Source organism: Glandiceps talaboti, chromosome 15, assembly GCF_964340395.1.
Source record: "Glandiceps talaboti chromosome 15, keGlaTala1.1, whole genome shotgun sequence".
Taxonomy (NCBI): domain Eukaryota; kingdom Metazoa; phylum Hemichordata; class Enteropneusta; family Spengelidae; genus Glandiceps; species Glandiceps talaboti.
Window position 1 is genome coordinate 22543336 of NC_135563.1, and position 13775 is coordinate 22557110.

Sequence of the window (13775 nt, forward strand, 5' to 3'; positions counted from 1 at the left end):
TTTTTCAGAAATGGAAATTTCACAGAAACTTTTCTTATTAAAGTTACCAATTTCAAAAACTGTCCACAATTCTTAAATTGTTTGACTCACTATTTCATTAGATATAATATCGATCACATTGCCTGACATCAAAAGTGGTGTTTCAGAGACATTTTCCTCCTTCTCAAAGTGTCAAGATTATAATGTATCGTTCTATTATCTTTTGTAAAATCATGTCAGTCAGACATTATAGTGAGGGTGAACAAGAGAAGATAAACATGAAGAATGTAACTAAATTCACCATTGAACATACGCAATGAGGGAGGATACACGAATAGCCTTTCTGTGTAAATATTGACATTAAGTTTAGTGAAATTTGATGATTAAATCACATGTTTGATATCTATAATGACAATGTCTACAATCAAATGACAATACCTACAATCAAATGACAACGCCTAAAATCAAACGGCTACGCCTAAAATCAAATGACAACGCCTAACATCAAACGGCTACGCCTACAATCAACTGGCAATGCTGACAATACATGAAGAACGGAGAAGTAGAAATACACAAAAGTAGTTATTATTCAAGAAATAGTATATCAACCTTCAGGATTTCCAATGTTAATTGTTGTGACATATATTATTTAAAGTTCACCGGTATTGCAACATGGAACTGTTTATCCCAGTCCATATGGAATTGAGTAGGTAAATGTAGAATCGTTGAAATCGAGTAGGTGAATGTAGAATCGTTGAAATCGAGTAGGTTAATGTAGAATCGTTGAAATCGAGTAGGTGAATGTAGAATCGAGTAGGTTAATGTAGAATCGTTGAAATCGAGTAGGTGAATGTAGAATCGAGTAGGTTAATGTAGAATCGAGTAGGTGAATGTAGAATCGTTGAAATCGAGTAGGTTAATGTAGAATCGTTGAAATTGAGTAGGTGAATGTAGAATCATTGAAATCGAGTAGGTGAATGTAGAATCGTTGAAATCGAGTAGGTGAATGTAGAATCGAGTAGGTTAATGTAGAATCGAGTAGGTGAATGTAGAATCGTTGAAATCGAGGAGGTGAATGTAGAATCGAGCAGGTTAATGTAGACTCGAGTAGGTGAATGTAGAATCGTTGAAATCGAGTAGGTTAATGTAGAATCGTTGAAATCGAGTAGGTTAATGTAGAATCGTTGAAATCGAGTAGGTGAATGTAGAATCGAGTAGGTTAATGTAGAATCGTTGAAATCGAGTAGGTGAATGTAGAATCGAGTAGGTTAATGTAGAATCGAGTAGGTGAATGTAGAATCGTTGAAATCGAGTAGGTTAATGTAGAATCGTTGAAATTGAGTAGGTGAATGTAGAATCATTGAAATCGAGTAGGTGAATGTAGAATCGTTGAAATCGAGTAGGTGAATGTAGAATCGAGTAGGTTAATGTAGAATCGAGTAGGTGAATGTAGAATCGTTGAAATCGAGTAGGTGAATGTAGAATCGAGCAGGTTAATGTAGAATCGAGTAGGTTAATGTAGAATCGTTGAAATCGAGTAGGTGAATGTAGAATCGAGTAGGTGAATGTAGAAGTAAGAAAATATGTATGTGAACAGAATAAAATGACATGTTTAATTTTGGCCTTGATTGCGTTCCATATATAGTTCTTCACAAACAAACTATTCTGATTTAGCCTTTCAACAAATTACATTTTGAGTAGATTTTGTTCTGACAATCTCAGAACAAGGTCCATGCAATACCAATCGAGTCTTAAAACAATGTCCCCAGAAGCCACGAGCAGGATACGTCATATGCCCACCAACAATATTTAGGCCACAGATACTTTACAGCAGACTCTTACATGATGTAAACAAAGCATTATGTAAACCAATCCTTTCCAAGAGTTGTTCTACACGACAGTGTTAATTTGCGCTTTGATTCTTTACAGAACATTATTTTATGCTTTGCTGGTTGTAGCAACCGTTCCACCGTGCAGGTCAGCCACTAACTGCGTACTGCTTAACGCTAACTTCATTTTCTTCAACATTTCTTGATTCTACAAGTGATGATAGCAAAACAAATTACGTCTCCAGTTATTTGAAGGGATAAAACATGTTGTTTTGTATAAACGTAAGGAATGAATTGTTAACCAATTTCTGTGGGCTGATAGGCGAATAAGCTTACATTGGGAGATTTATATCTGTATTCCATATGTCATCGCTAGATTATAATTAAAACCGTCATGACTAAATTTAGGAGATATGAATTTAATTTGTTGGAATAATCCACAACCAGAAGAGATAACTCGTGACTGTATTAATGTATCATAATACATTTCAAGGGCCCGTCCTAATATTATATGTCATACATTTACTGTCATAGTGCATGTTAGGAAAATGTTGTATTTCTCGCCAAAAACGACACAAGAAAGTCTACTGCACAATAAACATGACATGACAATTAGTACAATATAGGTATTGTAAGCAGCATTTCTTAAACTACACCTTCAATATTTATTGTTAATACTGCGAAATTTTATGAAATGTCAATCATCATTTTTATCTAGTAGTGCATTAAAAGAAGAGTCGGTAAACACTTGTAATAATGTCATTGTAAGATTCGACTTACAGTTTGAATCTTGTCAGACAGCTCTTGTTTGGCTTTGCGTTCACGAGTACTATCACTTCCTTTGAAATCTCCAGCTAAGAAATTCCGTTTAGTGGATGACTTTGAAAGTGTTTGCTCTTTAGACATCACAATTATCTGAAAGACAGAAAAAACACATACTACACATTTTTAAGTCACACGCTTGATAACACATACTATTCCGTACACAGACAAATTTATTATGCTTGGGACTATGTCCTCTTTAATCGCATTTGGAATCTATGCGCCTATATTTTTGTTCGTATATGCGAGTCGTCGTAACCTTTTAATACCTGGGACAGATAAGTTTCCGCCACCTTTCAACCAAGCCGTAATCTGTCTGTCTGTCTGTCTGTCAGGCTGTCTGTCTTTAAACGTTCTGCGAAGTGGCTGCCTTTCTCCGAATGACTACATGACTCACTCACTCACTCACTCACTCACTCACTCACTCACTCACTCACTCACTCACTCACTCACTCACTCACTCACTCACTCACTCACTCACTCACTCACTCACTCACTCACTCACTCACTCACTCACTCACTCACTCACTCACTCACTCACTCACTCACTCACTCACTCACTCACTCACTCACTCACCTACCCAACCAACCAACCAACCAACCAACCTGAACACCCATCTACCTGCGTATTTATTTATATACCATCTTAAGTTCCCCTGTTTCCTCTCTCCCTTACACATTGGCGTGTAGACACGCGCACACACAAAGATATAAATTGCACATATATAAGACCACTAACCTTTGGCACATAGACCAAACTCAGCACAGTAGCGTTGACGATCAAGATAGCGCCACCAACGACCAAGAAGACAGCATTTACATTTGTCTGCATCACTATGCCGACAGGTGTTGCAATTATACAAGTTACTACGGTAAGATAGACTGACAGTGCGATGTATGGACCTAGAAAAGTGACCACCATTGTTTATTTTGGTGATTTTAGGATTGGTCAAATTTTGCTGGGTAAGGGGGGGGGGTGTTTTGAAGGAGTAGTATCTTATATAGCTAACTTTTTTTGTTCTAAAGTTGCTACGCACGTCGGAATTATGAAGACAGCGTAGGTGTGTTAATCTTAAACAGAAATTCGCAGATAGCTAAAACCTGATAGATGGCCATGGACGACAAATGGAATTCGACACACTGTATGATTGGAAATGCAGCTAATCCAAACTTACTGTCATTCAGCTCGCTGACTTCTACACTACGAGTTTTCCAAGCAAGTAATGTCCCAAACATGAACAAAATCGACTTGTACACCAAGACAGCAAGAAAGAAATACAGCTGGTATTCGGACGAACACAGCTTTGCTACTTGTGTAGTCATTATCTCTAGTGGTGGTTTCGATAGATCCATCTATTGGTGAAAATATAAGTATTTATTTGGGGACTTAATATTTAATCAGTAAAACTGATGTAATGGCCTGGAGAATAAGAAATATAACCTCCACACTTTATTGTTTTTAATTACGCCTTCTCTTACTATTTTCCATTTTCCACTCGGTTGTAAACGTTTCCTGGCATGGCGATTGGCTATGGTAGTGTTACCTTTAATATGTCTATGTATTGTTTATCTGTAGCTATATTGACGAAAATACCACTAAAATTCTGAAAGTAGCACATTCTTACCGATGATTCTAGGGAAAATGACTCCAGAGACGTAGTATCGACGACAAGTCTTGCGACAAGAATAGCAACATCTACAGCTACCAGAAGCAAAATGAAAAGAATCAGTTTCCCATCTTCTAAATTCTGTAGGAAAAGAAAAGGAGAGGAATCCTCTGATATCAACTAATGACAGAGACATCGCCAATAAACGTTTGGGTTGACATTTAACCATGACTGTCAAGGTCAGTATGGAAAGTGTGAACACAAAGTTCACACTCAATAATGATGTAGAATTTTAAATTAATTGAGTCCGTTTGCTGGGAGATTTTTGACGACAACTGACAATCAAAACATTAAAGTTCACAATTTGAAAACGACCCAGGATGCAAAATAACCTCTTCTGAACTATTGCAATTTCATTCGTTTGGAGGTAGTTTTGTTTTGAACTGCACGCATACACACATAGACATAGACACACACACACACACACACACACACACACACACACACACACACACACACACACACACACACACACACACACACACACACACACACACGAAAATTGGACTTACTTTGACTGTTTTCATTTTCCTGAGGGCGGTATTGAAAATAACATGTACACGATATGTCTTGGCAAACAAGGCTCCAAATCCAAGAGACAGTCCAATCCAGATGCATCCTTCGCGAACCTACAAATATGTATAATGTACGAGTAATTTAGAAAGAAGATAATTATACAAAGAATGAAGTAAATTTGTTATATATAATCATTTACACTGACCCTTGAAATTAAACACTCAAATTTTATCAAAAAAGAAATATCTTAAAGTGGTTTGTGCAAACTGGTCGTAAGGCAGTCTTTAGGGTTTTCAATCAAAGGTTAATGTACACACACATCACCATTTTTTTTCATTTTTGTGCGTGCTGTTTTAAATTGGTTGATTTTGTATTAACCATGACTTCAACAATAGTAGATTTTTCGGTTCCAAGATGCATTGCGCGAGGAGGACTGCTTTTATGTTGTTACAGTTAGTCTTGTTTTGTCTACTACATTTGAAATAATATTTTTTTTATCAGGAAATGATGGAAAGACATACTGACCTCTTTGATTATGTGATTTTATATTTAAAAAAGACTAAACGCCATCAATGATAGAGAGGGATTTTACAGGTAGACCCAGGGTACAGTCAGGTGACAACCATCCCCCTGAGAAGTGCGTGCAAACCCCTCAGCGCGTACACAATACACGGTAGTGTATCTTGGAACCGGTAACAGGTCTATTGCGTGGATGGGTAAATTAGAAATTCAATAGTTTTAGCAAGTTTATGAAAAGTTGAAGTTTCTGAAAACACTTCTTTAAGAGTTCATTTCCGCGCAATATTAAGTTGTGTCAATTTAGCATATCATTTCAATAATAAAGTTGGTTTGTGGAAAAAAGAACGGGTGAACAAAAATAAGTGGGGGACAAAATATGAAGTTCTCGTACATGAGATCTGAGCAAGACATTACTTCAATTGATCTAAATCGAAGTGGAAGAAACATGTATTACATTTTTAAAAATCTGAAAAACCTAATTCGTCCAATGTTGATGGTTATTTGGGTTATGTTTACTACTTGCGTAATGCCAAGCGGATTGATTTACCTGACAAATCACTGGCATCATCACTAGTGGTACACTAGATAAATCAACCCCAAACAGGACTACACCGAGATTGAGAAAAAGACAACCAATCGGAATAAATATGGTTACCATGGCACTGCTTATTCTCATCACTCTATAAAAGAATAAATATTTAAACAGAATTTGATTCTACGTAAAAGTGTGAACATATTTGATGTTTTAACCATTAAAGTAAAGTACATAGACATGCTTTCCAAAATTGATTTATCTTTGTCAATGTCATGAATATACAAGTCAAACGATATTGTATAAAATGTAGCTATTGCAGAAGCTAATTCCTTTATTCAAATGAAACAGTAACGTCACGGAAAGACATCGTGACAGCTGTACCTATACATTGCATTCGTACCTGTTGTTTCTGTAGACAATACTCATTCCAATCAAACCTATTGCCATCAACACTTCAATCGTTGTCAGAGAATAAATAACCCAAATGTATACATCTGACAATGTAAGAATGTTTTCTACATAAGTCACGCCATCTACAGGTGGAGTACCTCCTGTATGTGAAATTGGTAAATTTAAACATGTCAGTCAGTCTAATACATCTTATCTTGAAGTGTCAATAGTTTCCAATTGCATCTCCCTTTACCGTCATCCCTTGAGGCACTACTTTGGTTATATATAGCACGCCACCACATGAAGATAAATTGTCATTTACTCATTGAGCAATAAGAAAACTCTTTATAATATACCGGTAAAAGCAAGCGTCACCTTTGAGATTATGGGCGCGGTCAGGATACCTATTATATTATATACCTGTAAATTGTCAATTGCCAACGGTTAGGTTAGCAAAATGGAGGCTTTTTGCTAGTATTAGCATGAGTACTTGTTCATTTACTGCGGCCTTCAAATATCAATGAATTTACCTCAGCTTCCAGCTTTGGATTTTGGCTTAACATTTGAATATTCATATGTCGTACTAGTAAGTATTTCAATGATATAACAGACACTTACATGCATATGGAACTTTACATACAGACATTCATTGAAATAACTAATATTGACGTTTTGCAACGAAAAACTTCAACGCTGTCATTGGTAAGATGAAACTATTGAGAAGTATGGTGAAGTTTCAAGTATTCATTTAAACTTATAAACTTCTAATTTCACAGAGTAATTGCATGATTAGGTCAAATCATAAAACCGTTGAATATTTCGGAGGAAGGTCTGTCATTAACAGCATATGGTCTGACAGCAAATTGATAAGTGAGGAGTGTATTAGAGGTTATGGCTAACTCCAAGTAAGGAATGAATCATTGAACCAAATCTGTCTACATCTGTTTGTGATTTCTTTGAATCTATGACACAACCTTAATTGACACATTTCCTATCATTGGTGGCTGAAGAAAAAAGTTGCATGTTGCAAAAACTATGACCGCTATCATATCGCTTCTTATTGGACAATGATATCCAAAGTACAAGAGGTGTATTGGAAATAGTGAACATTGAAATCAACGTTAATGGCTTACCTGCCCATTTGAAATCAACAGGCCCATAGTTGCATGACATTTCGTCTGCCAGAATATCATACGAACATACAGTCACTTCTGTTTCATCTAATAAATATATAAAACTGTTGAATTTGCTGTTAAGACGTTGAGGTAGCTGAACAACCCGTGTTCTTGTATTCATCAGAGATTTGAATTTACCACGAATTGCAGATATTGTACATTTTACGTGCTCACTTTTTGCCTAGAATTGAAATCTGGTGACTAGTGAATCGCACTACATTGTAAGGAACATTCTGTGACAAATTTATAGTGCCAATCAAACAGATTGTGTAATTTTACAATGTAAAATAAATATTTTTTTGAGGGAGGCGTAAAGAGCCCTTGAACAACATAGGAAGTCATTCTTGAGATGACGATAGTAACATCATTTGACCTTTGACTCTTCAAGTCACCTGGTTTGACGAGACTATAAAGACACCTTTTTGCACCTACCCTGGAGTTGCTCAATTGCATTCGGAGCATAACGGAGACCATTTTCACCAAAGGATATTCTTCCCTGTATTGTGACAGGAAAAGTGATAATGCGGTTCAGGATATGAACGTTGATGTAGATAACAATATATCAGTTAACAATTTGTTTTTCATAGTAACAAAGTGTTCGTGAAAGTATTGTATAGACAGGTAGACATCGCCGCCATCTTGGATCAAAGTAGGAAGCATTGCTGACATTAAAGTATGCGCCTTTGAGGCAGTAAACAATACACACCCCCCGTTACGATAACCCCTCCTCCCTATTTGTTTTCTAATTTTCACACTATTGTTATATGAAAGTAAAGATCCAGTAAGCTGAAACGATAGTGATACATATGACGTAATATTATTAGACATGGGAATTCAGACCTTCAATAATTAATAAATGTTTTAACTCCTGACTCTTACTAACAACATACCGTCATTCCATGAACTACAAGTGTCCTCGTCTCCTCCCACACGAGATGTGCAATATCGGAATCGTTATACATGAACTCGTGTATTCGTTTTCCGTTCTTACTATGCCGCAGAATGTTGTCAGCCGAGTTGAGTGCCAAGGCTATAGTCCATATCATATCATATGAATAGGCATTATAGGAATAGGATTCCAAAATGCTTGCACGGAATGCTTTGTAGAAGTTCATTTCTTCCTCATTTGGTGGCTATCGAAAGGATAGGATAAAAGCTTTGAAATATCTACATATTTTGAACACTTATGTGAAAATGTGTATCTTTAAATACATTTTAAGTACATATCCTAACCGAGCCGATTCGCGTTGTCATTTCGTACGCTAAGATATACAAGAGTAAGCTTTTATTAAGTAAGTAAATTAATATACAAGCTAGAACGTCTGTAAAGAAAAAGCACTAGTTAAGTTTGGTCTGTCTGTCTGTCTGTCTGTCTGTCTGTCTGTCTGTCTGTCTGTCTGTCTGTCTGTCTGTCTGTCTGTCTGCCTGTCTGTCTGTCTGTCTGTCTGTCTGTCTGTCTGTCTGTCTGTCTGTCTGTCTGCTCTATTGTCTATCTTTTTATATCTGTCAATCTTCGTTTGTAAAATCTAGTTACATTCCTACTCACTTTTCCAGTAAAGTTGACGATTTCGACATTGTCAGTGACAGGGAATGGATCCAGTCCAATGTACCCCTTTGTAACATTATCCATTTCTTCAGGTGTGCAGTCCGTCGGCGCTTTCCTCCACCAATGTGTATAATACCATCCGGGCATAATGTAGACATATTTCGGCCCATACATCCCTTGTTTGTATGCCTATGACAAGAATCATTACCACTACTATGAACTATGACCCAAGATAGGTTAATTGTGGTCATGGTCACCATCAAAAATTTGTTACATGGGTCTAAATATTAACGTCCAGATGAAGTTTTCATAGTTTGCTCTGGAAAAAAACTTTGCACAATAACCTGCAACCACCCGTAATTGGGTGGATGGGTTGTAAAAAAGGACGATTTCATATCAAACGTGAGACCCCCTACGAAGATAAATAAATGATTTGATCCACTTGTTGAAAATTTGACTGCCCCCTTACTTAGGACACGAATTTTCTGAAAATGACAAAAAGGGGAAATCGTCTCAAAGATCCTCCTCTGTGTGAAAAAATACTGCTATTTCTTAAAATTCCATTTATCTTCAACATATCTTCCATCAGCCAAATAACAAAGAGGAAATATATACAATCGTTGTTTCTTACAGTGTTTTCACAGAACCATATTTCAGGAAAAATGTCACCAAAAACCTGTGTTTAAATGTTTTCCAAAGACGACAGTGCTTAAATCAGTTACATTTTTGTTAGTCAATGGTCATTCACTACTGTGAAAGATAATAGCACTCACCTTGTATGCTCTATCCTATAACATGTAAACCCATTCTAGCCCTGATTGATAAAAAGACACTAACCACTCTACTCATCTAGGTGTATAGACAGTTACACGTTAGGGTGCCACAACAATATTGCTATTCAGTCGATACGTTTTCAAGATCTCTGCTTGCATTATTATTAATAAATGATGCTTACCGCACAGAGGAGATTGGCAGATGCCGGTTTATGCAGGCCAAGAAATGTGATCCTTGTATCGAAGCTCTGAAATATTGGAGGAATACACCTATACATATTTGAAGACAGCTAAGACGGTTTTTGTAATTCAAGAGTAATCATTAGTGTTTGATATTTGATAAATCATTAAAGGGGCCATATGGATGACAAATTTGGGATTTATTTTGGATTTTTTTTTATTCATTAAGCAACTCTGCAAAAAGCTAGAAAGCGACGTTATTGTTCGTAAAATAAACATTTAAAATTATTTGTAAGAATTTAGCATGATACATTTTGGGGAACCAAAGTATACAATGTCGTTGTAGTTCAAATAGCCCCCAATGACCGAAACGCTTGAAACAGATGAATTTGACATTGATTTCATAAAGTATACATCCAGATGGTACACTCCATCCATTTGAATAAATTATTTCTCCGTAATAATAACCCTCTAAGATATAAAAGTAGTCAGAATGTCAAGTCGTTTTTGTAATCACAGATATGAAATATAAGAATATAATAAAAATACAATTAATATATTCTTTGGCAATATTGGACTTCTCTGTGATTAAAGTAGCGATGTCTTTACCTTCAAAACTCGAATGACATCATCAGCGTTGTCGGATTTCAGAGATGACACTGATAGGACAGTGACGTTATCATCTTCTAGTAGTCTGATTAACGTTAGCATGGCCTGGGGAATAGAGAATTTAATTATCTACAAATACGTTTACTCGCCTTAGAAATTGCATCATCACCAGTTTATATGTATTGAATGATGGAAGATATGAAGACTTGTTTGAATTATCAATGATTTGTTTTCTGAATATTGCATTGATTAGGTACAAAGGTTCGTTCAAACCAAGATAATCATCGAAAATCTTCTTCTGTCGTGTTTGCAATGAAATTTACTTGTTTGCCGTTAGCAGATTTGTCCTATAAAGGCAGATATCAAATATACATAGTCTTATATAAGATTACCGTTTATAATTTGATGTATTTGTGAGTGAGAAATGAAACATTTTTCCCTCTATGCAAACCCTTATATTATTACCTATACTAGCACATTATCCATTGTTGAAAATCAAGTTGAATTTGGAAAGTGTGACAGCACTTAACCATATCATATTGATACGAAATATCTCATTTGGCGATGCAGTACTAATCAAGTACTGATGCAGTACTGATTAAGTACCGAACCACAGCCTTATGTACTGCATTTTGCATACCAATTCAAGTAAAAGTTCATTTGGAGGAAAACAGTACATATGTGTATAATTCTCAATAAAGAATAACAAAAGGCTTATTTGGTATAATATAAATTATAATATTATAATATGAATTTACAAAAATTAACTGTAATGCACTAAGCCAATAGTCAATTCACACCGCGTGATGAAAGAAAGCTACTTCAATTTTATATTCTGATGTTCTGAAATGTATTAATTGGTTTAATATATGATACTGATTTAAGCATTCTGTACAATTAATATCCGAATCGTTATGACCATATAAAGCTAGATACAAAGATTGTTATACTGTGCACGAGCTAAGTTGAACAAAAAAATATGGAATATATACTCTGATCGTTCCACGTCAAGACAACGCATGTCTACGTCATTGGTTCTGTAGTGACTCGATATCTAAATATGTGCCGATTTTTCTTTAATATTACGAGCGTTGGTATAGTTATGTTATTCTCCAATCGTTTTCTTCGTTCAACCGGAACATACTTATAGTGACAAAGACCCCTTAGGTCACTCGTATTTTCCTTGGCAGAACGAGGAAAAATATTGGGAATAACATCTAATTGTTTAGGTTATGCCAGCTTACTAAATGCCATTTCGATTCACCGTCTTGGATGACGACAGAAACCTTCTTCCAACCAAAATATCTGACAATCGCTCTTTGTGCTTCTGGCAAAATATCCGGATAAATTTGTAAAGTGTAATTATAGATCGCTTTGTTGAAAAGACGTTCTGATAATGCCATTGTTATCTAGAACAAAACAATGAATACGAACCAAATGAATGTGGTTAGTAAAAGTGTTTGCAATCGGATCTTACATGTATTCATACATCAACATTCTAGAAAGACCATTTACAAAATCAACATCTAGAATAGCGTGAGTGGATTCAACTAGAAAGAATCACTTACAATAATGATAACGAGTAAATATGGCCTATTCACTTCACTGTCAACATTGTTATTCCATTCAATAAAGCCAGTATGGACGTATTAATTGATCTGCAACGTTGATAAATAGTGAACCAAGAGTTATGTTGTATTTAAAACTCATCAAAACTGCAATCACATCTAAACTAAATAAATAAAATAAAGTAATTTAAATGTAATCTGTACATGACCTTTGACCTTATTGTAATTGTAGTACGTTCACACGTCTTTGTGTAATATCTTTATCTACATTTATTTACATCTATTATGACAAACTGGCTTTCATAATGCGTTTTTTGTTAATTCGGGGGTCTTTTATCGATCCATGTTAAATTAATCATAAAGCAGAAAGACAATAATGTAAGTATTGCTATCCTAGTAAGCCATACTGTTAAATAACTCACCTCTGGTATATTATAATACGGTCCCAGTCGACATAAATCGAAGGATGTAGTAGAGAACACTGGTCCCCACATGTATACTATTCTTGACCCTTTGTAGACGAAGTTATACAGCGCATTTAACGCCAAACCAATATTTTCCTGAAACATGATGAAAGATATACTATTGTGTGTGTGTTTGTGTGTATGTGTGTATGTGCGCGCGTATATATATATATATATATATATATATATATATATATATATCTTCTTCATCAACATCAACTTCAGAAATGGAGGTTCAGACCAAGAAATATGATGTATACCTGGCGTGCGAGATCAATTTAAAAATAAATGCATACACATAGACAAACCTAGATGTCAGTGTCACTGATAGCATTTCTGAATGCATCAGGAGTTGTTTTGTGTACAAAATCGTCAGGAAGATGATTCCAACTTCTGTAAGAATACAAATAATAATCGTATTTCGATGCTGGTATGTGATGGGCTAAAGTGTTTTCAGATCGTGAGTGATATGTACTCGATGTTTTGGTTGAAATCAATGTACTTAAAGAGAATTGTTGAAAGCAAACAGCTAGGTCAAAAGTTCGTGTTCCTTTCCTGCTAAACAATTATATAATTGCATCATTTGGAATTTCTTCATCTGGAATTTAGTTTTTATACTTTTTATGCTTGTTTTACATCTTAAGCGACTCTGATCACTGATATAGGCTCAGTTTAATCCAGGTTAAGTTAGTGAAATGATAAATTCCTTTAATAAGCATATTTTTGAGAGACGCTGGATTTTCCATAGCCATGAGGAGGTTGGCGATATCAACGTAGACTCTGTATCACTAATGAAAAATGGAGCGTTATAAAAAAAACCTCATAAACTTTAATGTGCTGATTGGTTGTTCAGAAGAGGTTGTCGAAATATAGACAGACTATACATTTCTGATAGCAAACGGGGATAGCTTTTAAAAGGTGAACAATGATATCAAATCTCTTTACTATCAAGTGAATTTTTAAAGAATTTCAAAATGAAACTTGAGCCTATTTATCATAAAAGCCTTCCTACAGGCACCATAGATTGCTAAAATGACATGAAAGATTTGGAATTTGGCAGAGATAATTTTAATATTGATAGAAAGAAAGGAGGGGTCGCATCAAAGGTTTCTTCGAAGACAAGCAACATAAAGCAGACATTTTATATCTGCAAAAATGTTCTCGAGTCTCAAGGCCTGTCTTTCTTATCACAGCCAGTTGTAG

General features: G+C 35.5%; 1 protein-coding gene across 1 annotated transcript; it reads right to left on the reverse strand.

Annotated features, from left to right (window-relative positions):
- Positions 1-1917: 1917 nt before the first annotated feature.
- LOC144446348 (gamma-aminobutyric acid type B receptor subunit 2-like) lies at positions 1918-12677 on the reverse strand. Its single transcript, XM_078136095.1, has 16 exons — positions 12531-12677; positions 11785-11949; positions 10541-10645; positions 9934-9999; positions 8979-9167; positions 8323-8565; positions 7865-7928; positions 7391-7477; positions 6268-6418; positions 5880-6012; positions 4810-4926; positions 4256-4378; positions 3806-3983; positions 3370-3533; positions 2589-2723; positions 1918-2016 (listed from the first exon to the last, which is right to left on the reverse strand). The coding sequence occupies exons 1-16, from the start codon at positions 12675-12677 to the stop codon at positions 1918-1920; spliced, it is 2166 nt and encodes a 721-aa protein (XP_077992221.1).
- Between the last annotated feature and the right edge of the window lie 1098 nt (positions 12678-13775).

Excerpts from the sequence above, each read along its gene's own strand:
- LOC144446348 (XM_078136095.1), bottom strand. The coding sequence starts at position 12,677 with ATGTTTCAGGAAAATATTGGTTTGGCGTTAAATGCGCTGTATAACTTC. Across the intron at positions 11,950-12,530 it reads CGTATTATAATATACCAGAG|ATAACAATGGCATTATCAGA; the intron begins GTGAGTTATTTA and ends GTTTTGTTCTAG. Across the intron at positions 3,984-4,255 it reads CATTTTCCCTAGAATCATCG|ATGGATCTATCGAAACCACC; the intron begins GTAAGAATGTGC and ends TTTCACCAATAG.